Source organism: Giraffa tippelskirchi, chromosome X, assembly GCF_054371585.1.
Source record: "Giraffa tippelskirchi isolate mGirTip1 chromosome X, T2T-mGirTip1v1.2.pri, whole genome shotgun sequence".
Taxonomy (NCBI): Eukaryota; Metazoa; Chordata; class Mammalia; order Artiodactyla; family Giraffidae; genus Giraffa; species Giraffa tippelskirchi.
This window is the reverse complement of record NC_137289.1, coordinates 50,208,600-50,235,127: the sequence shown is the minus strand read 5'-3', so window position 1 is coordinate 50,235,127 and position 26,528 is coordinate 50,208,600. Positions and strand designations below refer to the sequence as shown.

At 39.0% G+C, this 26,528-nt stretch overlaps 3 protein-coding genes and 1 non-coding gene across 9 annotated transcripts in view; 3 read left to right on the top strand and 1 right to left on the bottom strand.

The window, feature by feature from the left end:
* The window catches only part of VSIG1 (V-set and immunoglobulin domain containing 1), a 28,165-nt gene extending 21,936 nt beyond the window's left edge, over window positions 1-6,229 (top strand). Inside the window, exons 4-7 of the mRNA XM_081565875.1 lie at window positions 2,834-2,989; window positions 3,377-3,496; window positions 3,826-3,973; window positions 4,778-6,229. Coding sequence (XP_081422001.1) covers window positions 2,834-2,989; window positions 3,377-3,496; window positions 3,826-3,973; window positions 4,778-5,093 — 740 coding nt within the window. The 3' untranslated portion in view covers window positions 5,094-6,229. The remainder of the gene's footprint in view (window positions 1-2,833; window positions 2,990-3,376; window positions 3,497-3,825; window positions 3,974-4,777) is intronic.
* Window positions 6,230-7,667: 1,438 nt separating this feature from the next.
* TRNAG-UCC (transfer RNA glycine (anticodon UCC)) lies at window positions 7,668-7,740 on the top strand. Its single transcript has one exon. It is a non-coding gene; the product is annotated as a tRNA-Gly (tRNA).
* A 5,839-nt stretch (window positions 7,741-13,579) lies between these two features.
* Window positions 13,580-20,810, bottom strand: PSMD10 (proteasome 26S subunit, non-ATPase 10). 2 transcript variants are annotated; one of them, XM_081565876.1, is made up of 5 exons: window positions 20,631-20,810; window positions 18,262-18,360; window positions 16,978-17,124; window positions 16,711-16,877; window positions 13,580-13,992 (listed from the first exon to the last, which is right to left on the bottom strand). In XM_081565876.1, exons 1-5 carry the CDS (start codon window positions 20,742-20,744, stop codon window positions 13,839-13,841), a joined length of 681 nt encoding a protein of 226 aa, XP_081422002.1. In that variant the 5' UTR covers window positions 20,745-20,810; the 3' UTR covers window positions 13,580-13,838. The 2 variants fall into 2 exon arrangements, with proteins under 2 accessions (XP_081422002.1, XP_081422003.1); XM_081565877.1 differs by having other exon boundaries at window positions 16,790-16,877.
* Window positions 20,811-20,997: 187 nt separating this feature from the next.
* ATG4A (autophagy related 4A cysteine peptidase) overlaps window positions 20,998-26,528 on the top strand; it is a 74,246-nt gene continuing 68,715 nt past the window's right edge. For all 5 annotated transcript variants that reach the window (XR_014075862.1, XM_081565873.1, XM_081565874.1 and 2 more), the window contains exon 1: window positions 20,998-21,052. Coding sequence is in view for 4 of the 5 variants with exons in the window: in XM_081565873.1 (XP_081421999.1) it covers window positions 21,043-21,052 (10 nt within the window). In the remaining variant the exon portion in view is untranslated. The remainder of the gene's footprint in view (window positions 21,053-26,528) is intronic.

Genomic DNA, 26,528 nt, shown 5'->3' with positions numbered 1-26,528 from the left:
TTTGAATAATTATTTTGTATGCATTTGGAATGAACATCATCTTCCTTCTGCAATTTGGCACGTAAAAAGAAAATGATGAATTTAGGAAGGTTTGAGAACACACTGAAGCATTTTCATTTATTTTCTGAGGTGAGCCTCTTCTTCCCACCACAATTCTGTTGAAAGCAATAAAGCTAAATGGTAGATCCGTGGCTTTGCCAGTAAAAATCCAAGTTCTGTCGGGGACTAACTGGATGAAATGTCAATTCAATCCTGAATCAGTAGTTTTAGAAAGTGTATGGGTTTGGGATTTGGTTCAAAGTGATTCACTGAGTGTTTGGTTAATAAAAATGAAAGGAGAAAAATGTGTTCAGAAAAATATCTGGGTTTGATTCTGGGCTCAAGAAATGAATGCAAGTCATTCCAGGTTTTGGTCCATAATTAGTTCAAGTCCTGGGGTCTGGCTTTGTGATGAAACACCCCCATTTAATTTTCTGTTCAAATTATTCTGTTCCACTGTAAAAGCTATAAAATTCACCATGTTTTTAAAAAGGCAGTATCTAAATCTAGTGATAGTTGGATTTCTGGTTAAATAGCCTAGTTTATTTAGGGTAGGCAAATCCAAAGAGTTGTCCCCAGCTGATGAATCAATACCAGGAAAGAGAGAATAAAGAGCTAAACAGAAAAATACTCCTTTTAATTAAAAGATACCTGTTTAAAAGAAGGGATTGTACAACAGGCAATTGGTTTAAGAAGATATGGTACATATATACAATGGAATATTACTGAGCCATAAAAGAGTGAAATACTGCTGGTTCCAGCAATGTGGACAGACCTAGAGGATATTATGCTTAGTGAAATAAGTCCAACAGAGAAAGACAAATACTGTATCTCACTTATACATGGAATCTGAAAAATAGTACAAATGAATATATATGCAAAACAGACTCACAGACATAGAAAACAAACTAGTGGCTATCAAAGGGAAGAGTGAAGGGGGAGGGACAGATTAGGGGTACTGGATTAACAGCTTCAAAATACTATATATAAAATAGATATGCAATAGGGATATACTGTATAACAGAGGGAATTTATACTCATTATGTTGTAATAACCTATAATGAAATAAAAATCTGCAAAAGTACTGAATTACTATGTTGTGTACCCAAAACTATAACACAATATTGGAAATCAAGTATACTATAACTTTAAAAAAGACGGGATGGTGAAGTTTTCAAACAGCTATAGCTGTATCTGTTTTTCTGCTCATATGTATAGTGGGTTAGTGTCCGAGACTGGAAGGTTGTCAGTTGCAAGGTCAGAAATGTGGCAGCAGTGTTTACTCCTGCCTGTGGGCAATAGCAATTCCACGTGTAAGATACTATATACATGATTTTATTTGTATAAACACAATATATTTGGATTAGCTGGAGGTCAGATAATTTCTTGTGCACATTTTACAGATGAATTAACTGAGGCTTGGCTATGTTAGGTTACTTGCCTAAATACATCTGGTGTAAAGCTGCAGACCCAGTGTTCAGTGTGGACTCAGATCTGTGCTCTTAACTGCTGCCTCCCAAGTAAGAGTCAGAGAGCTGGGCATTCCGGAGCACTTACAGCCTAAGCCTAAGGGAGAGAATCTATGCCTTTGGAGTGTCTTATATCCAAATTAATATAAGGCAGGTGAATGGGAAAGTATCGATTCAGATCCTTATCTGCATGTCAAGCTGTGAGCAGTAAGACGAGTGGCAAGAATCAGATTTTCAGCTTGCCACAGGAACATAACTGTAAGCATAGAAACTCAGCCTATCCCAAACTGACCTCATCTTTGCCCCTTTCTCCTCCTCACTCCTTCCCCAAACACCTGTTCCTCTCCTTGATTTATCTCAGGGGGTGGCAAGATGGTGCACCCAGCTGTCCAAATCAGAAACCTGGGAGTCATCACTGAGCCCACCCTCTTCCTCCTGCCACAAACAGGAGGACTCTGTTTCCTCCTCTCCTTTGCCTCATACACTCCCGGAGTCAGAGCAGTTCAGTTAGAATGATCATTGTGCTTCCCCACACCTACTTAAATTCCTTCTGTGGACCTGCTGCTCTCAGTACAAAATACGTGAAACACAAAGCCTCTGAAGCTCTGGTCTCCATTGCTCTCTAGCCTAATCTCTTACCACTCCCCTCACCCCATTTCAAAACTGTGTCAGAGGCACTTTTGAATTTCTGGTGCCTAGTTCAGTGCTGGGCACACAGGAGGCACTCAAGTAAATGCTTGTGGCATGAAGGATGAAACAAGATTTCAGTGCCTTGTGGCACACCCCTCCCTCGCAATGGGTTTCCTCTCCCAGTGAGGGACACGGGCAAATTCAAACCTTCCATTGTGTGTCACCACCAGGAGAATTAATGCCAAAAAATAACTCACAAAGGAAAAGAAAAATATGGCATTAATAAGACAATTTTGGGGGGGAAAAAGTGGCTATCTCAAAGTGTTTAATGTTCTCTTCCTTTAAAACCATGCTTCCAAAATATAACCTCTGTTCCTAGTTTAATGTTTGCTTACATTTGACTGTTTTAATAATGGTATATTTTAAGGCACAATGTGGAAATTCATGGTTATGAATCTGGGGAAGAGTCAGATGGAAGAGATGCTACTAGACTATTAATGGCCCAGTGACGAGAGAGGTCTTTGCACCTGAAGTGCTCTACTCCCATCTGGTGGTACAACTAGAAAACTGTCAAAACAAGTTTTTTTTTTTAACATTAAAAAAAGTGTACATAGTCTCCAAAATGAGAGTGAGGAAGTGGTACAGACTACCATTCATCATGCGTGATTTCTTACTCTTTGTCATCGCCCTTACAGTCAAACCTTCTAAGCCCTTCTGCAGCATCCAAGGAATACCAGAAACTGGCCATCCTATATCTCTTACTTGCCTTTCGGTGCTTGGAACACCTTCCCCTGTGTACTACTGGTATAAACTTGAAGGAAGAAACATCGTCCCAGTGAAAGAAAACTTCAGTAAGTATATATCTTTGCTGAGCCTGGCAAGGCCTGGTGTGTGGGCTTGGTTGACAGCATGTATATATGACTGGCTGCTCGTCCTTAGAGCTCAGCCCTCTGTTTTTCTGGGAGGGAAATGTACAAAGAATGTCAGCCTTTCATCAAAATGATTGTCCTCTGGTCTTCTCCCCAACTTCTAGAAGTCAAGACCATTTTTGGCTTGGAGGTGGAGGGTATGGAGAAAATAGGCATGGTCCCAGATGGGAGTCTTCAGGGGTCTAGTTGATCCGTCTCCAGAAAGGGAGGCCAATCTGAGGAAGTGGGTGGGCATTGGATGGTCTGCTCCATTCACATGATCTGTACCCACATACAAGATTTCAAAACACTATTTCCTAATATTGACAGACCCAGCCACCGGGATTTTGTTTATTGGAAACCTGACCAGTTTTGAACAAGGTTATTACCAGTGTACTGCTATTAACATCCTTGGCAATAGTTCCTGTGAAATTGACCTAACTACTCCATGTAAGTGGATCATATAACTTTAACAGTTTATCCTTAAGTATCCTGTGCCTGCCAATCAAGTCACTTACTTAGAATTCTTGGTTAGCCCTTCCTGACTGTGGGGATTTTGGTGCTTTATTTATAGAATGATATGATGGACAACCATCCTAATATCTAATGCTTACATAATACTTCATATATGTAGAGTTCTAAGGCTTTCCATGGTCCCAGCCTATACAAGGCACTATCCCACTATATGAATGCCCTGAATATTCCCCACTGGTCACAGATGCACGGGAGGGGACAGACACTGTGCTCCATTTTACTAACCAGCTGCTTGTATCCTCCAGATCCAGGAATTGGAATCATTGTTGGGGCCTTTGTGGGGACCCTGATAGGTGTCATCATTATCATCTCTGTGGTGTGGTTCGTGAGGAGTAAGGTAAAGGCGAAGGGGAAGGAAAGGAAGAGGAATTCTAAAACCACCACAGAACTTGAGTAAGACCCTACTTCTGCTGTCTTTCCTTGAATAGACATGTCTCAGGGATATCTCTCTCAGTCAACTCTTCCTAAGCACACCTTTTAGCATAAGATAGAGGGCCATCTCTCTGCTCGCTCTCAATGCTTTCATGAAAGAATGGTGATGGCTATCACATACTGGGTACTGTGTGCCAGACTCTGTTCTAAGCAATTTTATGTATATCAACTCATTTACCTGTACCTGTGACAACAGTCCTTTTAGGGCTAAGAAAATGTTTTAATATATTCATCTACTTGTCTTTCTATGAACAGCAAATAAAATATAATTTTTAATATTATTTTTTATGGAACAAGGGGTCAATAGACACAAAACTGCTGACGGCCCAGGTTCTTGGCCACTCTATTCTTCCTCATCAAATGTATACCACACATGTTCATTTGTTCTTCCCTCCATTTCTGTGCTCCCACAACTATGTATTGGGTACCAACCAAATGCTAAGTATTGTGCTAGATGGAGTGGGTGCTAGAGAGGCACTGGAGCCGTGGATTTGGCCCCCAATGATCCTGTTAGATCTTTATACACTTTTCTCCTGACATCAGTTTTCCTGCCTCTTAAACACTGATTTATTTCTCTTGACAGTATACTATACTGTTGAGACCTAACCTTTCTGTACCCTAAATGGAGACCCATGGTCTGACAGTGAGTCAGACTATCAGAAATCACAGAGGTTTGGGACCTATGGTCACTGAGGCTACACAGCCTATGGTTCCACATGAGATATCAGACCCTAACTTGTTCTTGCCTGGGCCTTCTTCCCACAGACCGATGACAAAGATAAACCAAAGAACGGAGGGTGAGACAATGCCACATGAAGATGTCATCCAACTCGAAGCCACCTTTCCGTCTTCCACCCATGAGACTGAGCCTGATACCACCCTGGGGCCAGATCATGAGCCTAACCCTGAGCCTGAGCCTGCCTTGCAGCCTACCGTGGAGCCACGCCCTGGGCCTGAGCTTGTCCCCATATCTGAGCTCGAGATCCACCTGGAGCCAGAGCCTGCGCCCCAGCAGGAGCCCAAGCCCTTGCCTGTCAATGAGCCACTTTGTGATGAGGAGAAGGGGGTGATTAAGCCATAGGCCAGTGGCCTGAGTACAGTGTTCATCACCAAGGAACCCATCAGTAGCATGTGGAATTGAGTTGACCTAAGTAATTTCCCACTACCTGCCTCCATTCTGGCCAACCCTCTTCTAACATGGAGCTCTTACCATCAATCCAGAATAGACAGATCAAGATAACTACTAAATAAATGCAAGGGTTCCTGTATTACCAGTCTAGAGTACTTAATTTTACTAACCTGTAAACACAATTAATGACAAGTGATTTTGAACTCAGTTGAAGATGTTTTGCCACAACACCTGTGTCTTATTTCAGAAATCTTATTTCTCTATTTTTAACTACTCTTTGGCATTCCACATGCACACATGACAAGGTGCCATTAACTGGATTCAATATTATTTCTTGGATTTGCTGTTATCAGAGCTTCCCTATTCATTTTCACATTGATCATTAAGAATTCGCCAGCATTATCTCATAGATTGGGAAAAAAATTCCTTAAAATTCCAGAGAAGAAAGGGTACATGTTAATTGGTACATAGCATTTAAAACTAGGTCTTAAAATTAATGCTTCATCTATCGTATTAGATTTCCCAGGGAACCACTCTGCTATCCAATATCTGAGCACAGCAAAATTTTAAAGTAAATCAACTTTTTAAATGCAAAATAATGTACAGGCAAACAATTCCAAATACAACTTTCCTTCGATGAATACAAAATGTTGATATCACAGGTAATGTACAATTTAACTTTGAATGAGCTATTACGTTGTCGCACTGTCTGATGCTATCTCTACTTTGGAAGGGCCAAACTAAATGAACACTTAAGATCTATCTTAGATAATCTGAACACATTAACTGTTTTACTGTTGGGATATTTCACATTAACAAAGAGATATCATTCTTGTGTAAATGCTATTAACTAAAATGCATTCATATCACCTCTTCATCTGCTAAAAAGCTTTTCTATTGATTATATTTATCCACACCCCACTTTGAATAAATTTACAGGTAGACTTTTTCATTTGTGTAATCAGATTTTAAATCTTTTAAGTAATACTCAATAAAAATCTTACTTTAATGAGCCTAAGATAAATCTTTTATGAATAATTTTATCACTTTTAACTTATGCATAATAAACTGCACCTATTTCAAGTGTTTCAATGTGTTTTGACATATGTGTACACCCACGAATGCCTGCATACATGCTCAGTTGCTTCAGTCATGTCTGATTCTTTGCCACCCCCTGAACAGAGCCAGGCTCCTCTGTCCATGGGATTTCCCAGGCAAGAATACTGGAGTGGGTTGCCATTTCCTCCTCCAGGGGATCTTCCCGGCCCAGGAATCAAACCTGTGACTCCTGTGGCTTCTGCATTGCAGGCAGGTTCTTTGCCACTGAGCCAGCAGTACACTCATGAAAGCACCATGGTAATCTAAACAGAGCATTTCCATCATCCCAAAATGTTTTCTATGCCCCTTTGTGCACTCTCACGATCATCCTGGACCCAGGCAACCATTGATTTGTTTTTCATCATTAGAGATTAGCTTTGTCTTCTCTTGACCTTCATATAAAAAAGGACCATACGGTGTGTACTTTTTTGTGTGTCTTACTTCCTTCTAAGTGAAGCCTTTTTAAATAAAGAAATGAATATTTAACTTATGACATCTAGGTTTTCATGTAGAGGAAACTGAGAAACTCTTTGTATATAGATCATACCTATACACTAATGGAGGTAGAGTCTCAGAAGGTTTTAGGGTAGACAGACATTGAAATTAACATTACACTTGTCCAGAGTCATGGAGAGAAGAGATAAAAAGTTTTTGCTTATGTATTTTCTTTGATATGTTAATTTTCAACCAATCACAGGGATTTTTGAAGATTCTGTAATTCTGTTCATACTAAATATAATATTATGACATATAGTGTCTGATGGGTTCAGGAAGCAAAATGATGAAGGTCTTTAGAATGACCTAATATTTAGAGCTTAAAAACCAAATACCAGCAGTGTAAAAATTTTAATGACCAGAATACCAAAGTAGCTGAAATTCACCTTCCCTTCCACTTTTATGATAGAGACAAATTACAAGAGACTTATAGTATATAATAGTTAACAACACTGCTCCCAAATTTTTGATGAATTGGTGCTGAGCAGGAAGGCAGAGACTCTTGGTGGTCTTACAGAGTTCTGTTCTTCAGTCTAATACTCTCCCAACTGAGCTATTTCAGCTACTTCCTAGAGTTCTGTTCTTATTAGTATTGCTCTGATCAAAATGGGAGGATCCCCTGGAGAACGGCATGGCAACCCACTCCAGTATTCTTGCCTGGAGAATTCCATGGACAGAAGAGCCTGGCAGGCCACAGTCCATAGGGTCTCAAACAGTCAGACACGACTGAGCGACTTTACTTCTGATCAAAATGTTGATAGTTAGATTAGTAGTTTTTTACCTTTTTCTAGGCTATGGATCACTTTGAGAATACGCTGAAAACTCTGGACCCCTCTCCTTAGAAAAATGCTTATACACACACAGTGTCATGTCCAGTTTTAGATAAATTGCAGATGCCCAGAATCTAAGAATAAGAACTAGTGATTTGGGACTTCCCTGGTGGTCCAGTGGTTAAGACTCTGCCCTTCCAATGCAGGGGACGCGGGTTCAATCCCTGGTCAGGGAACTGAGGTCCCAAATGCTAAGTAATGCTGGCAATAAATAAATAAAAATGCAATGTAAGATATCACATCAGTAAGTAAAAAAAAAAAAAAAACTAGTGATTTATATAAAAACACAGAAGGCACATTTAATAAAATCATGTATCCTGGGGTGCATAGATACTCTGCTGTATGACTCAAAATTATCTTGATAGTCTGGGAGCTGACTTGAAATCAACATAGTGAGTTTGCCAGGAATGGAGGGTATGGTCCTGCTTTAAGGATATAAGAGTACATGTTGCCCATGCAGAAACCCTAGCTGGGCAAGGTTGGGAAGTAGGTAAGGTTAATCGGAAGTGATATCTTTGGATCTCTGTTTTCAGTGCCCTTGGCCTTCTGGCATCTTATTTTCCAGACACCCGGAATTGTCATGTGCCTGCTGGTTCTGTGACCCATTCAGGTCTGCGTCCCTCCGGCAGGATTTATTACTCAACCTATCTCTCTCCTTGCCACCCTTTCCAAATGTAGCTGTTCTGTGGCCTGTTCCTGTCCAGTGAATATGATCTTTCATCAACCAGTGATGTCATTCAAGCTGATAAGGAGCTAGCCCTCTTAGAAATAATTATCTTTTAACAGGACTCTTGAAAATAATTCTTTGGTCCAAAGATATTAATAATGGTGGAGTTTCAAGTACTGGGACAATCCAGAGGGGAAGTATTCCTGGCAAAAGAAGCTTTCTCAGCCCCTCTCATATCAAACCATGTGGGTTACCATCTATCTACTCCATCTACTTGTAAGGCCGCTCCGGGTCAGTGCAAGTTTCATCCCAGGCTGTTCATCTTCTATTAGTATCAATACATCCATAATATACCATGTATTTATGTCTGTGATGAATCCTGAGACATTTTACAGATTCATAGCAAAATTATGTTCACTAAATCTTACTTGGGTAGGAAAATGGGCTCCTATGTTAAAGATATTCCCAATAAGGAAATGAAATAAAGTTTTTTCCCCCTGCTTATTCATCAGTGGATCAGAAGATAAGTAGTGGATAGGTCATTACCCAAATATTCTAGAAGATGGGTTAAGCTTCAACCAAATTCTTTCAGCATAATTCTCATTCAGATAGGGTACAACCTGATTTATTTTGCTACAGGTAGTTAAAAGTTAGGTGGGTCATCCCAACCAAATCCCCAACCAGCCTTGACTTCTTAACCATTCACTTCTCACTGCCCAAAAAGATTTCCAGTAACTTTTCTCACCTCTTTGTTTCTGCATTTAGCAAGTAGGATATGATAAAGTCAATGGAACAGCTTTGTAGCTGTAGGTCCTTATTGTCCCCAAATTCATCTGTTTATTCAGATACCATTGGATATTTACTGAATAGCTACTATGAACCAGGTACTGTGGCTGGTGATACAGTGCTGAGCAGAATCAGAGTTAGGAGTTGTCTTCATGTATTAATAATATACAGCTTTACTAACTGTGACAAGTTCTTACATGTCATCAACAGTAGTGCACTGACTGAAGGGCAAGAAGGCTGGAATTTGTATGGCAGGCAGAGGGCCTCCAAGTAATAGCGATCTATGATTTTTTTTAAAAAACGAATAAAACATAGTAATTCTTGACCAACAACCCAGAAGCTATGTATTAATATTTGAGATCTCTTATGTTCTTTGGAGTACCAAGCGAATGTTCCCCCCAGTATTGTATGCTGGGAAGTTAACATTTGTAGCTTTTACCCTGAACTTCCAGTAAGAAGAGCTAGAAAGGAGCTTTGAGATTAATAGGCTCAAGCTTTTTCAAACTCAGTGCACCTAAGGATAGTAATGCACATAATGGCCCACTCCTGACAATGATGGGGTGGAAGTAGGAGATCATGCAGAATTATAATCTTGGTGGGAGAGATAGGAAGAGATGAATGCTGTTTAAGAACCTGGGTCATTCTGGGACTTCTCTGGTGGTCCAGTGGCTAAGACTCTATGCTCCCAATGTTGGGGGCCCAGGTTCTATCTCTGATCAGGGAACTGGATCACACATGCCACAGCCAAAGATCCTGCATGCTGCAACAAAGATGGCAGATCCTGCATGCATCAACTAGGACCAGGTGAAGCCAAATAAATAAACAAAAATATTTTTTTAAAAAGCTGGGTCATTCCTATAGAACCCCACCCAATCTGATTTCCAATGTCATGTCCCTTCAACTGCAATGAAACAAATCCAAGTTTTAGTAATAAAAGGTGGTTTTATAATGTCTACATGCTATAAAACAGCTTGTGCTTGTGCTGTGCTTAGTTGCTCAGTCATGTCCGACTTTGTGACCCCGTGGACGGTAGCCCACCAGGCTCCTCTGTCCATGGGATTCTCCAGGCCAGAATACTGGACTGGGTTGCTGTGCCCTCCTCCAAGGGGTCTCCCGCATTGCAGGTGGATTCTTTACCATCTGAGGCTCCAGGGAAGCCCAAGAATACTGGAGTGGGTTGCCTATCCCTTCTCCAGGGGATCTTCCTGACCTAGGGATTGAACCCAGGCCTCCTGCAGAGCAGGCAGATTCTTCACCAGCTGAGCTACCAGGGAAGCCTGTAAAACAGGTTACGGGGTCTCATAAAAGGTTCAAACCAATCTGAAGAGTCAATAATCCCATTTATCTTTGAAGCTTTGGTTTAAAAACAAAAAATAATTCAGAGATGATAATGAAGGTTCTGGGAAACCAGAAAATAAATCACCCCACCCGTCCACCAATGTAAAGAAAAGCACAGGGTTTGGTGTGTGTGTGTGTTTATGTTCAGTTGCTAAGTCGTGTCCGACTCTTTGTGACCCCACGGACTGCAGCATGCCAGGTTTCCCTGTCCTCCACTGTCTTCCAGAGTTTGTTCAAATTTGTGTCCATTATGTTGATGATGCCACCCAACCATCTCATCCTCTGTCACCCCCTTTTCCTCCTGCCCTCAGTCTTTCCCAGCATCAGGGTCTTTTCCAGTGAGTCGGCCCTTCGCACCAGGTGGTCAAAGTATTGGAGCTTCAGCTTCAGTGGGTGGGTATTACAAGTAATGGATTATTGTCAAAATGTCACAGTACCTTCCATTTGGCCCACTGTTTTTTGAGTAGAGGCGGAAAGAAAATGAGTCATTTTCTTTCAGGATCAGAATCCAAGAAATTTAGTGTTGGTTGTAGTTCTAGCTCTTGGTGTTTGATCATCTGTAAAATGGAGATGATTTCTGCCCTCTTAATGGCTACAATGGAGAATGGATGTAAAAATTTATAAAGTGTGGTATTCTACTTTTGGAGAACCTGTGTCTGCTGATAATTGATTCAGTATTTTTTTTCTCTCAACTGGGGATTCCTTTTAATTAAACTTTCTATTTTGTATTGGAATTTAGCTAATGAACAATGTAGTGATAGTTTCAGATTGACAGCAAAGGGACTCAGCCAGACATATACACGTATCCATTCTCCCCCAAACTCCCTTCCCATCCAGGCTGCCACATAACATTGGGTGGAGTTCCCTGTCCTATACAGTAGGTCCTTGTTGGTTATCCATTTAAAATATAGCAGTGTGTATATGTGTGCATTTCCAGTCACTCAGCCATGTCCGACTTTTTCGCAACTCCATGAACTGCAGCCTGCTAGGCTCCTCTCCCCATGGGATTCTCCAGGCAAGAATACTGGAGTGGGGTTACCGTGCCCTTCTCCAGGGGATCTTCCCAACCCAGGGATTGAACCCACATCTGCTGCACTGCAGGCGGATTCTTTTGAGCCATCGAGGAAGCAGTGTCCATCCCAAACTCCCTAATTATCCCTTCTTCCCCTCCTTCCCCTCAACCAGGTATTCTTAACCTTTTTAGAAGTCATACATCCCTTTGAGAATCTGATGAAAGCTAGAGAACCCTCTTGCCAGAAAAATGCACATAAAAATTTCTGCATTCAATTTAAGGCAGTCAGTACAACTGTGAAGTTATAGTCATATATATCAAAGTGAGGAGCTCCCAAACTGTATCAAACTTGCTAACAGAAGAATCTGGGGGCTTGATAGTGTAAAAGGATATGGAAACAAAAAGCAGAAGACATTGCCATGTAATGAATTCAGTGTAGTTGGTATAGTTATATTGGGAAATCAAAACACTAGGGTCAAACTAAATTGTTAAGTCAGAGATTATGAAGTAAAATGCACAATTATCTTGAATCTCAAAGAACCACACTGATATTGCAGACTCCCTCCAAGAAATAGGAACGTAATTTTTCCCACTCTTTTGTTTACCTGTTGTTTCCATATTATATTCTCAGTTAAGCTCTACAATTAAAATTGTCATCTTTCCCGAGTTCATTTTGAACATAACTGTAAAACCTGCTGAACTTGAATCAGCTTCATCTCTATTGGGTTTCCTATAAGGAGCATGAAACAATCTGATCAATATCTGAGGCCATCAATATCCTCAGTTTTAGTGATTGAAATGTTAAGCCACTTCATTTAAAATGCCAATAGGGAGTTCCTGGTGGTCCAATGGTTAAGACTCCACAGTTCCAATGCAGGGGATGCAGGTTCGATCCCTGATCAGGGAACTAAGGTCTCACGTGTCACATGATGCAGGCAAAAAAATAAAATGGAATAAAATGCCAAAGGCCTACAAATTACATGAGGCTTGGTTCTATCTGTATTGTTTATTAAAGAATTAAGATGAGTTTTCTCCTACATTCATAAAACCTACTACCTCAGACAAAAAGACTCAGCGCTTATGAATACCTTCAGTCCTAACAGGCTCTATTAGATACAACTTTACTCTCTGATAACGCTAAAAAACATTAGAAAGAAATTATTTCCCAACATCAATTCTATCTGTCACATTCAATAAACAAAGTCTAGTTCTATAAGAATATGCTTCCCTGATTAATAATTGTAAAGCTCAGCACTCAAAATACTTATGTAAAAGGGTTTGCATATCAACAACACATTTGTGTTTACAAAACTCATTTTAGATACCAGTCATTAAGTTTCTGACCCCAAATTAATTGAAGGTTGTGGACTCACTTGGATTACTTATTTCAAGCAATATTTGCAGCATAAAATTCAAATAAAAAATAATTAGAAGAGTCACTTGGAATTCATTAGATTTTATGGCTAGTAATCATTTAAAATGTTTCCCTAAATTGAGATCAAGTTTATACTTATTTTCTTTTGCTCCAATTTAATTAGCAATTCAGAAGATGTTTTTACATATTTTAGCTACAGTTCAACCTTCACTAATTTTACTGACTTTAGAGCTACCAAAAATTAAGAAAGTATCTTTATAAAGCCTTTAAAGGCTTAAGTGAGTATCTAACTGATTTGAAAGAAGAATCAGGAGATTCAGCATTTTATTTTTTTAGCTGCTGAAATACAAATCAAAATTCATTTTTGTTACACATCATAGTAACAAACGACATTCTTTTCAATATGGTGTGATTTAATATAGGTACTTTAAAATTTTCTTTTTAAAAACAACACATTTTACTTTGGAGGGAAACAGCTCATTAAAAAAGACACTGGTACCCAAGTGATTATATTTCAATATTTTAGTGTTCATGAATGCCAAACTTGGACAGCATCCCTGAACTGAAAACTTGGTCCTCACAAGCTATAAGTATTTCTCCAATAAGGAAAACAAGTTAAACCATACTGTTGGAAAAAACAGAAATATGTGGCATAGGCTTCTGAGTGATCTTGAAAAATGAGTTATGATGTGTTTCAACTGTATGGAGGAACATTCTAGAATCTACCTAGAAACATTTGGCAAAACAATTGGCCGGTGCTACTGGGGTTGTTCTGCCACAAAGGGGGATAGAGGGTGCGTGATAGGGTGCTTAAGACTCACAACAGCCACAGAATCATTTGCACAGAGTTAACCAAAATTTAATACAGAATAATATAAAAGAGTAGAACAATGTCAACAGTTATTCAATGCCTGGAAAGCAAGTTGTAAGCTAAGAACAAATAACTCAGCAGGAACAATAGTAAACATGTTTATAAGACTTGGGAGATGAAAAAACTTCATCATTCGTAGATGATGTCTTGTGCACAAGTACATTAGTTACCAGTACATTAGGGGACAGCCACAAAACAAACAAAGTAAGACTAAATCCAAGCCACTTAGCTTTCCACCATTCTCTTGAGTATTAAACCCAGCCCACCTTTGGCCACTTGCAGGGGTGTTTTTTCTTCTTTATTCTCAATGTAAATGCTTGCTCCGTGGGACACCAGCAATTTTGCTTCTTCCACTCTCTCTTCATCACAGGCTAAGTGTCTGAAATCAAGGACCACAGAGATTGATTAATCATTTCCAATTCTATGTAATGGTTAGGAGTTCCTGACAGGTAGTCTAAACTGCATATGGTTGTGTGATGTTGGAAAGTTATTCAATCTTGAAAGGAAAATATATTTCCATGGAGAAGAGTGTTTATAAGTTAAAATTCAGTGGAATATAGCTTATAATCCCAGATCATAAATAACAATTCTGACCCTACTACAACAAAACTGATCTAAATGCCAGCTTAAGGAACAATGCCCTCATTTTATGGAGATTAGTAGGTTACACCAAATACATACAATAATTCTGAGTTAGAATTTAGAAAAGCCTCTATACATAATCTGCTAATAGCAACTTGTGTGGTTTAAATATTGGAAAAGTAGTTTATAAAAATTTTTGTATCATCTGATTGTTATAGACACTTTGTAGGTTAGCAAGGTATTATTATCACCATTTTACAGTTGAAATTGTGACAGACATTAAAGTCTTCGTATATGATGATGACATGGCTGAGCAGTGAGTTGGGCGGGGGTGGGGGTGGGGACCTTGTGAGGCACTTAACAGTTTACTGGGTAGAGTACTATACACTTAACACGTTATTTTATTTAACCTTAGGGAGGAAGGAATTACTATCCTTATATTACAGATAAGAAAATTAGACCCAGGAAAGTTAAGTAACTTCTCCAAGTTATTTAATACAAGTATTTAATATAGCTGTTAAGTGGCCGAGTTTGGATAGGGCAAATAGCATCTAACTATTCCTTAATCTTTGGCTCTTCCCAGGACCCAACACTGCCTGTGACTCCTAAATTTCCTCCAGGCCACCCTCCCTTTCTTATTTGGAGAAAAGGGCTAGAACCTGCATGTTTTTCTAAATAAAGCCACTCAGTACTACAGAGAAAAAATTTAAAACAAAGAGTTAAGAAAACAATACTTTTAAGAAAACTGAATCTTACTCTGGACTAAAAAGAAGACTCATAGAATTTCTGGTTCAAAAAAGTCACCATATAATAAGGAATAAAAGTGGCCAAGTACTGTACAAAAACTATCAAGGTAGAGGATGGCTTCAGGTCATACATAATCAATTCCAGATGCATTTGAGTTAAATGAGAAACAGTAACTAAACCAAACCAATGCAATGTTTTTTTTTGTAAAACAGCAATACAATACAGGTGACTTAAGTGTACATAGTATAATAAGTGTTAGTTGCTCAGTTGTGTCTGACTCTTTGTGGCTCCATGGACTATAGCCAGCCATGCTCCTCTGTCCATGGGATTTCCCAGGCAAGAATACTGGAGTGAGTAGTCATTTCCTTCTCCAGGGGATCTTCCTGACTTAGGGATCAAACCTGGGTCTCCTGCATTGTAGGCAGATTCTTTACCGTTTGTGCCACCAGGGAAGCCCAATAAATATAAAGAGACTAGATCTGCAATGAAAATGCCCGAGTTCTTGATTGCAGTGTGTGAAAGTATATTAGTTGCTGTGTCATGTCCGACTCTGTGATCCCATGGACTGTAGCCTGCCAGGCTCCTCTGTCCATGGAATTCTCCAGGCAAGAATACTGGAGTGGGTAGCCTTCTCTAGGGGATCTTCCTGACCCAGGGATTGAACCTGGGTCTCCTGCATTGCAGGCAGATTCTTTACCATCTAGGCCACCAGGAAGCCCCAAAATACAGGTGAATATTTATCTAACTTCAGGGTGAGGAAGTACTTTCTAGCTATGAGGGAAGATTAATAGATCTGACTATATAGAAATTGAAAACTTCTGTTATTTCAAAAAAATAAACAAAATTTAAAGACAAACTGGGAAAAATATTTTCAACTGGCATGGAAAAAGGTTAATATTTGTACTATGTCAAGGGTATGCAAACGAATCAGTAAAAATAAATGAATTTTCCAAAAGAAAACAGAGAAAGGGATATAGAAAGATATAATTTAGAGAAAAATATAGTCATAGGCACTAAAAATGTTTAGCTTCCTTGATAGTAAGAAAATGCAAGTTACAACTCTGAAACACCACTTTTCCTATAAGAAAAGGATATTTTTCGTGTTGGAAAGGGGTAATAGGCACTCTCAAACTGCTGTTGGGAGGAGGCAATAATACAACTCCTCTGGAAGTAATCTGGGAATATACAGCAACCGTTTTAAAATGTATATCTGTTGACCCAGCAATTCTAGTTCTACACTAAGATACTAATCAGCAATATGGCCAAAGGTTTTCATATAAAGTTTGATCAATGTAGCATTATTTATAATAGTGGAAAACTCAAAAAAGCTTAAACATACAGTAATAGAGGAATTATTAAATTCTGGCACATCCATAAAATAGCATTATGTATAGGCATTCAAAATCATTTTAGAAATATTTATTAACATTGCAAAATGCTTACAGTATGAGGTGAAAAGCACAAGATATGAAACTACATACACAATATGGTTCCAATTTTACAAAAAAAAAAGCGTATGTAAAGTATGCATATTTACATATAAAAGATAGGGAGGAAATACATTAAAATGTTATCAGTGGTTATTTCTGGGTGGCAAGATGATAGGCACTTTGAATTTTTACCTTTATACTTTTGTGTATTTTCAATTATTTTTGGCCATAAACATTTATTATATTTATAAGCAGAATTTAAAAAAAATGATGTGTAAGAATTAGTGCAAGAGGGCTAATGTCAGGTAGAATACAAATGACTGCTACTCATCACTTACAGAGGAGTGTTACCCTCAGTGTCTTGGATGTTTGTGGAAGCTTTGTAGTACAGAAGAATATGAATCATCTTCAAGTTACCCTTGGCTGCTGCCCGGTGCATTGCTGTGGCCTCATAATGGTCCTTAGCGTCTGGATTAGCTCCGCCTTCCAGTAACATGACAGCAATCTGGGAAGAGAGAAAAGAAAACAATGCAGATATCTGTTAATATTTGTGTTTGCGTAGAGGTTTAGAACTCAAAAGAAGAAGCCTAGGAATGGAACCCTACCTCATGCCTGTTTTTGGAAGCTGCATAATGTAGGGGAGTACAGCCATTTTGATTGACAGCATTCACTTGAGCACCTTTTCCCAGAAGGGCTTTGACAATCTCATCTCGGCCAGCGGAAGCAGCAATATGAAGAGGAGACCAACCTGCCTGTAAAAGAGGTGGACAGAACACAAACCAGGCAGAAAAGTCACAGAGATTAATGCTAACATTAAGACAGGGTTTACAGAGCTGTGTATGAATGGTTTTAAAAAAATATATTTATTCTCTTTCCTTCATTAAGCACTGCAGGATATTTGGAAATCAGATACATACAAAAGAAAAGCATCCATAATTCTGTAACATGGAGACTACCTAAGTCTAACACTAATGTGTTTTTAAATAGGGATCATAGGATATCAAGCTCTGTTGAGTTGTATTTTCCACAATTTCCACTTATCATCATGTTGTAGGAATTTTTCTGTCATTCTTTGGCATCATAACTTTATTGGCTGCATACTATTATGTGGATATACATACTGTACTCAACTGTTCCTCCATTATTTTTCTTTTTTGCCATTATGAATATTACTTCCTCAAGCATCCTCGAAAAGGAACCTGCTTACAAAAAGTTTTCACCCTTATTCTTCAGAAAGTGAAAGTGAAAGTCACTCAGCTGAGTCCGACTCTTTGTGACCCCATGGACTATACAGTCTATGGAATTCTCCAGGCCAGAATACTGGAGTGGGTAGCCATTCCCTTCTCCAGGGGATTTTCCCAACCCAGGCATCGAATCCAGGTCTCCACACATTGCAGGCAGATTCTTTATCAGCTGAGCCACAAGGGAAGCCCAAGAATACTGGAGTAGGTAGCCTATCCCTTCTCCAGCAGATCTTCCCAACCCAGGAATTGAACCGGGGTCTCCTGTAAGAAGTCTTACCTTAATATAATCAGTACCATTGCACTAAATCTCTATATAACAAAAAAGGTTCTAGGCCCTAATTCTAATATCTAGGCACTATTCATCAAAAAGTTTTTAACATAATAAAAAAGGGTTTGTAGTCTCTTAGAGGTCATTGCAATAAGACTTGATCTGCATGTTTACCTTAAATTACAGGCTATGAGTGGCAAAATGAATATTCTAAAATAATGCAACCACCAGTCGTGTATTTGGTCACTGGTGCCATGCTGTAACTTCCTAGTCATAAAGGTTAAAATTTGTTTGTGACTTTAATTCTCGGGCTTCAGTAAACACCAGTCTGGACTCTAAAGATAACAGGGAATTTATCAACTCCGCCTAGTACTCACATCATCTTTATCATTCACTGGCACTCCAAGTTGCAGCAAGAATTCAACAATTTCTGTATGTCCAGCTGAGCATGCCCAATGCAACGCTGTTCTGCTGTCCTACACGGGAAACAGAAGCAGTAAGATCAACATTCTTGAAAAGAAATAGAAGAACTAAGACAAGAAAGCAGAACATATTAATCCTGAGCCAGTAAACATACAGTTTGGAAACAAGAAATGGAGAGGACTGGATCCTCAGGTATGTAACCTTAAACTATATTACTTATGTAAGAGAGCCTAAGGTTTCAGTACCATGGGGAGAATACATTGATGAATGTAGGTAATTCTGGGTAGAATAGACCCATGAAAGCAATAGAGCAAAAACTTACTCCAGTGCTTTGGTAGAAACAGAGCTTTGCCTATGTACATATTTTTATGTCAAGCACTGTGCTAAGAATTTTACGTCTATCATCTCCTGTAATCCCCATGATCCTATATAGTATATATTATCCCCATTTTACAGATTAGGGAACTAAGATTCCTCAAGCTTGTCCAAGGTCACATAGATAGTAAATGGTGAAGTTAGGACACAAGCCTGAATTTTGTAGATGCTCTAGAAAGAACAAATGAATCTTATGGAAAGGAAATGTTCATAAAACTAGTTGAGATTCCCTATATAGCCATTTTAAAAACATACCAGACACAGAATTAGAAAGCAACATTATTTAAAAAAAATAAGCTAGAAAGGAGTTAGTCATGTTTCTCAAAAAGAATTTTTTGCTCTTATTTTTTCCTGCAGTGACTGCTGTATTTCTTAGCTCTGTGTAAAAGAAAACAGTATTATAAGCTTTATTACAAAAATTTCAAAATCATATAAAAATAGGCCAATCATCTACATTGTACAAATGTTTTCTAATATTTGCTTCATCTGTTTTTTTTTCCTTAAAGAGATTTTAAAAAACAAATCTTAAATATCATGACTTTTCATCCCTAAATATTTGAGTGTCTAAAAAACACTTTGCTGTTGTTTAGTCGGTAAGTCCTGTCCAACTCTTTTGTGACCCCATGGACTGTAGCCTGCCAGGCTCCTTTGTCTGTGGGATTTCCCAGGCAAGAATACTGGGTTGCCATTTCCTTCTCCAAAAAAATACTTTACTACATAGCTATTACACTGATTAAAATTAACTCTAACTCCTTTATAACATGAAATACCCAGTCTGTATTCAGATTTCCCCAACAGTACCCCAAATGTCTTTTTGCAGTTAGCTTGTTTTCAATCAGGATCCATACAAGGTCCACAAGTTGCAACAGTTGTTTAAGTCTTTTGATCCTGAATAGTCTCTCCCTTTTTTATGCCATTGACTGGATGAAGAATGGTTAGAAGTATTATTAAATCTTAATTTAATTTTGTTAAATTAAATCTAAAGTATTAAACATTACCAGACCAAACTAAAGGCAAACTAGGCAAAGGGATTTTTCAGGATGAGCAACAAAGGAAAGTTCCAGAGAAGTCTCCGGACTTCTAATTCTCTTCCCAAAGACACAAAATGGAGAATTTTAATTATGGGACACTGTCTTGCTAGTGCTTAGCACGGTGCCTGTCAAACAGAAAGCAATCTATAAATGTTTGTTGGCTTACTGAGGGCACCATGAATCTTTCTAGAAACTCAGGGTGAAAGTGTGAGGGTTCTTTAAGTAGGAGAGCAGAAAGAAACATTTCCCAAGGTCCACTCGCTTTTGTTTCGCTTCTGCCTAAACTGCCCATTCATCTTCCAGGGAAACCTCACTCATCCTTCAAGATACAGCCAATCTTCCCTCCTTTGCAAAGTCTTTACGGTTACAATATTCGGCTTTCCTAAGCCAGATTAAATCAGGTCCTTCTATGATATGTTCTGAAAGCACCACGTCAACTTCTCTCCCGAAGAATACCACAATTAGAATCGGACATATGATTTGTGATTATTTTATCCACGTCTGTTCCTTCCAGTAACTGCCTGACACAGAAGAGGAGTTCAGTTACACATGTTGCCTCGAATAAAATCACTAATAAAAGCAAAGAAATCCATTTCAAAAATCCAAAAACTTTCCTTCTCACAGATGCCTCAAAGATTGAGCATTTCTGAGAAATGAGCTAAACGTTCTAGAAATATCCAAAATACAGCGTGCTAAGTACCGGGCCAAAGGAGGAGGGGGGGAACATTGGCGGTTAGCGGGGCTAGATCCGGCCGCTCTATCCCGAGTCCTGAGGTGACCCAGGGGTAAGGATGGGGAGGCGGGGGCGGGGATCCCGCCCTCTCGGAACCGGCCTCCCCCTAGACTGGGCAGGGCTGAGCAGCCACGTTGTCTCCGCCGCCGCCGCCGCCTGAGGAGAGGGTCCAGCGCTGCTTTACCTGGTCAGTCCTAGTGGCCAGGGACTTATCCGCCAGGATCCTCTCCTTTAACTCCTCCAGTTTCCCGCTGTAGGCCAGGTTGCAGACCATTAGGTTAGACACACACCCCTCCATTTCGCTTTCCCAGGATCTCGGGGCAGCCAGATCCACCACCTCCTCACTCCGCAGGCTCCGAGTGCCAATCAAAAGAGCCCATAGAGCTCCACCAATCACCATCCGCTCTTCTTCCTTTGCTTTTCCCATCGCAGGGCGCCTCTGGGAGTTGCAGTCTGAGCGCAGTTCCGGGCAGAGAGGCGCCTTCGCCACTCTCCCCGACTCTGCCTCTAGCGGCGCGGAACTACGAGTCCCAGGGTCCCTTGCGGCCGCCGTAGTCAAGCGGCCGGTGGAATCGGCCCAGGATGACAGCTGGAGAATGGAGTCAGGTATGGGGAGCGGCTTCGTGTAGAACCGGGGTGGGTGGTCGCTGTTGGGGCACTAAGTCGGTGACGCGAAATGGGTGCGGGGTCATGGCAAGAGAGTTGCGGAAACCAGAAAGTCTTGTCCCGGGGGCCCTGACCTGCAGTGGTAAGCGGAAGGGAAAACGGTAGCAGCTGAGCATTACCTCCTGAGCTCGAACCAGTGCCTGTGTCCACCCTCCCCATCGCTCCTGCCGCTGCTAAAGGATTGGAAGGAAGTAGGGGTTAATTATGCTGACATTTCGGTGGAGTGGCATTAAGGCAGAATTATGCCACAACAGTGATAGCATATGACACTAAGGTGATGTGCCAGGGTGATGCCAAAGGCAGGGTGTGATGCCATAGGAGCCACTTGATATCTAAGAGATCTCAGGGAGTCCATGGCGTGGTGACATAACAACTTGAGGGTCATCTTGACACTGTCTATAGTGTTGACTCTTCAATATCACGATAATAAAGGTGACATCAAAGTTTTGCTAGACTATTAAGCTAATAATGTTTCTATTTATGGGAATCCTAACTAGTGCCACAGCAGAAGAGATGCACGGCTTATCCTTTATAGGGGATATCCAGACTGGCATCATACCACAGCTAAGTTATGATAAGAATACACTCAAGAAAGAGACTGATTATATTTATCCTGTTACCGTGTAGTACAGGGCTTAGCAACTTTTCTGTGAAGAGCTACATAGTAAATATCTTTAGACTTTGTGAGTCAAAAGGCAAAATTATAGGATCTATACTAAGGATGGGCTTCCCTGGTGGCTCAGATGGTAAAGAATCTGCCTGCAATGCAGGAGACCGTGGCTAGATCCCTGGGTCAGGAAGATCCCGTGGAGAAGGGAGTGGCTACCCATTCCAGTATTTTTGCCTCCAGAGTTCCATGGACATGGGGTTACAAAGAGTTGGACAGGACTGAGCGACTAATATACTAAGGGAATTATGCCAAAACTAGGTAATGATAACAATACACTCAAGAAGGAGACTGATTATATTTATCCTGTAATAGTGTAGAACAGGGTTCTGTAAAGAACCAGATAGTAAATATTTTAGGCTCTGTGGGCCAAAAAACAAAATCGAGGATAATGTGTAGGTACTTATATGACAAAGGAGAAAACAAATTTCAGCAAATGTTTATTGATAAAATTCAAAGTAATAATTGAGCATTTATTTTAGGTAATACAGGACAACTCATGAGAATAATGGAATTCTTTTTGGGGGATAACATTTTGTTTATTTGGGGCTAATAGTATACTCTGTTATTGAAATAGTTTCAAATGTTCATGTTAATGCTCATCTATAATGAGATTTTACACATTTCATCTTTATAAATGTCTTTTCACGCAGATAGGTATGAATGCACAAACATATTCTTGTTATTTTTTAGTTAAATTTCAGAATAGTTTGAGGTTTATGGAAAAGTTGGAAAGATAATGCAGAATTCCTGTGTACCCCTTACCCACTTTCCCCTGATCTTCCTTTCCTATTTTTAATAACTTTATTAGGATATATTTTTCATATCATAAAGTTCACCCATTTCAAGTGTATAGTTCAATATTTTTAGTAACTTTACTGAATGATGTAACCATAATCATAATGTTTTAGAACATTTTCACTTCCCCCCTAAATCCCTCATACTCATTTATTTACAATTAATCCTCATTCCCACTCCCAACTCCAGGTAACCACTGATCTATTTTCTGTCTCTATAAATTTGCATATTCTGGACATTTCATATGAATTAAATCGAGTAAGAAGTGGTCTTTTGTGCCTGGCTTCTTTCACTTAGCATATTTTTGAGGTTCCTCCGTATTGTAGCATGTACCAGTACTTCATTAATTTTTATTGCCTAATAGTATTCCATTATATGGCTATAACAACATTCTGTCTGTCTACTTACTAGACATGTAGGTTGTTTCCAGTTTTTGGCTATTATGAATAATACCACTAAGGACACTGATGTGCAAGTCTGTGTGGACAAATGTTTTCATTTTCTTTGATAGGAACATAAGGGTGGAATGACTGGATCATATGGCAAATTTATCTTTAACTTTATAAGAAACTACAAAACTATTTTCCAAAGCAGCAGCACTGTTTTGCATTTCTGCTAGCAATGTATGAGGGTTTCTGTTTCTCCACTTCCTCACCTACATTTGTTATTGTCTGTTTTTTTGTTATAGCCATTCTGAGTAGATGTGAAATGATATGTCTTTGTGGTTACAATTTGTACTTCCTTAAACACTAATGATGATGAGCATGTTTTCATTTACTTATTAAAACATACATACCTCTTTTCCATTTTTAAATTGAATTATTGTCTTTACTGACTTTTTATTGTTGAATTGTAAGAATTATTTGTACATTGTGGATACAAGTCTCTGTAGATACATGATATGTGGATATTTTGTGCCACTCTGTTACTTGTCTTTTCATTTTCTTAATGATGTCTTTTGAAGTGCAAAAAATTAAAATTTTGATGAGATCTAATTTATCCTTTTTTTTTTCTTTTATGAGATGTGCTTTTGGTGCTGTACACTTTTAAAAACTCTACAATTTATTGTTATTAGTATTTTAGAGGTGTGTTACCATCACCACAGTATTATTTGAAACATTTCCATTACCCCAGAAAGAAACCTCGCGCCTCTTTCACTTACACCTCATATCCATTCACAGGCCTGGGCAACCACTAATTAATTTTTTGTCTCTATGGATTTTCATTTGGGGGGATTTCATATAAATAGAATCATACAATGTGTATGAATCATACAAAAAGCTTTTGTGTTTGGCTTCTTTCACTTAGCATAAGGTTTCTGAAGTTTTTCCAAGTTGTAGTATGTATCAATACTTCATTTTAATGGCTAAATAATATTCCGTTGTATGACTTTCCATATTTCACTTATCTATTCGTCAGTTGGTTGGCGTCTGCCTTTTGGTTATTATGAATAATGCTGCTATAAACATTCATGTACATGTTTCTGTGCAGATATATGCTTTCATTTCTCTTGGTACCTATCTAGGAGTAGAACTGCTGGGCCATATGGAATTCTATGTTTAAATTTGTGAGGAACTGCCAGAATTTACCAAAGTGGCTGTAGATTTTCCCCTCCCATTAGCAATGTATATTCTCCTCCAAATCTTTACCAACACTTGTTAATGTCTATTTTTTTTATTATAGCCATTCTAGTGGGTGCAAAGTGGTATCTCATTGTGGTTTTGTTTTGATTTGTAACAGCGTGGGAAGTGTATAAAGCATGTTGGCATCACTTATGATTCAAATAGTGTTAGCTGTTGAAATGACTTTCCTACTGTATAAGTTTCACATATAAGTGCTCTTTTGCCTTGTAATTTTAGGTTGAATTAATTAAGAAACATTATCAAGTCTGGAGCAAAAGCTAATGTCCATTTGGTGTTTGGTATTAGTGGGTGAAGGCAGTTCTTCCAACAGGTGAAAAAGTTGTAAAAGTCATTCATACCTTCCTTACCATAAGGAAAATACAAAGTGGACCTGATTTGACTTGCCAGATGTAGCTTGCTAATGGCTGGTGTATAGTGAAAGTGTCCTGTGTTTAGTAGGTGTTCAATAAATATCCAGTTGATTTCAGAGGTACAGCAGGCCTGTTGTGTGGTACTCATAAAGGATTGGGTATAGTAACATTTTACTATAATAATACATCAAGAAATTAGATTTGATTGCCAGAAACAGCTGGAGACAAACTCCAAGTGCCCCTACTACTGAGTGAGTTGTTTGGGTTACCTTTTATAGATGATATGTTGTGCTTTTAAATTGTTTGATATGACTGGGTGGTTAGCTTTCAATTCTGAATCCCTTAAGGACAAGGGTAAGCTATTCTTTCACTTTTTGAAAGCTGCAAGACAAATAGATTTCTAAGGGAGAAGATGTCTTCTCTTTTGTTACTGTCCCCAAGAATGGAGGAACAGTGTGGTTACTGTTTATTTATCAAGAGTCAAAGGGGGGCCCTGTTAGGAATGGACTCCCTTGCTGCTTATACAGTTGAATGTTCCCTTTTCTACTGGTCATCTAGAGTCTAGGTCCTAGAACAAGCCAAATCCATCGTCTGGACTTCAGGAATAACATTTACAGATCACATGTGTCAGGTATTGCGCTTTTCTCATTTAGTCTTGCACAACAACCCTTTGAGGGAGTTTCCATTATCCCCAAGTCCCCACCTTTAAAAAAAAAAAAAAGGAGAATACAGGCACAGAGAAGCAAAATAGCATGCTTGAAGTCATACAGCTTGGCAAAGGTTGGAGCTAAAATGGTAATCCAGTGCTATTCTACCCTAAAACCCTAGCGCTTAACCACTGCAACATACTGCTCAGTATTGCTGAAGATAAAATTATGTGTAAATGAAAACCTCAGATAATGCAATACTAATTCCTGTCAGAGCTCTTTGGGCTGTAACACTACCTATGATTGTGGGGAAATGACATGTTTTTCATGCTCTAGAGCAACACTGTCCAACAGAAGTTTTTGTGATGATGGAAAAGTTCTATATCTAAGCTGTTCTGATATGGTAGCCATTAGTCACACTGAACACTTGAAATGTATCTGGGAACTACATTTTAAATTTGATTTTAATTGTTAAAAATTTAAATAGCTTCATATGGCTAGTGGTTATCATTTTGTGTCCAAGGAGGGAGAGGCAGTTTTCCCCATTTGCTCCTTTCTAATTATCACTGAACATTTCACCCAGTGCAAACGTTCTTTCCCTAGCACAGCTGGAAATGAATATATTATGTAGTGAAACAAACTTGAGGACATCCTACACAGGGCATACACAAATCAAGTAACTGTATGACAGTCATAGGAATAGGTTCTGGCTTATCCATTATGAAAGTTCTTCATTCCCACCGCTTACTAGATGAAGTTTGAACAACTAGCCTGAAGACACTTTGCAAATGATTTTTTCATTGTTTGCAGAATTTTTTCATTATTTGTTTATGTGACTAATTGCAAGCAATTCATAATAGCCAGTTGGCTAGTTTAAGATGAGACATTTTAATCTGTGGCTCTAATATTTTTTAGCACATGTTTTAATCCTACAGATAAAATGATCTTGGTATTGTATGTCACTGGCCTATGCAAATCTTCCCCATTTAAAATCTCTCTTCATAAAACTGCATGTTGTTATAGGCTATTATTAGAAAACATTTTATTTACTTGCTCCTTGGTTTTAGCTTCCACACTCTTGTTTTCTGAGTTATTTGCTTTATAAGTGGTTTATTTTTTAACTTATGATCCATAATGAAGGATTCCCAAGAAGTTGCAAAAACAGTACAGAAATGCTCCACATATTCTTCATCCTGTTTAGCCCAATCATTACATTTTACATAATTATACTACAATATAAAAAAACTAGGAAACTGACACTGGAATGTTGTGTATGTACAGGTCTATGTTATTTTATCACTTGTGTAGATT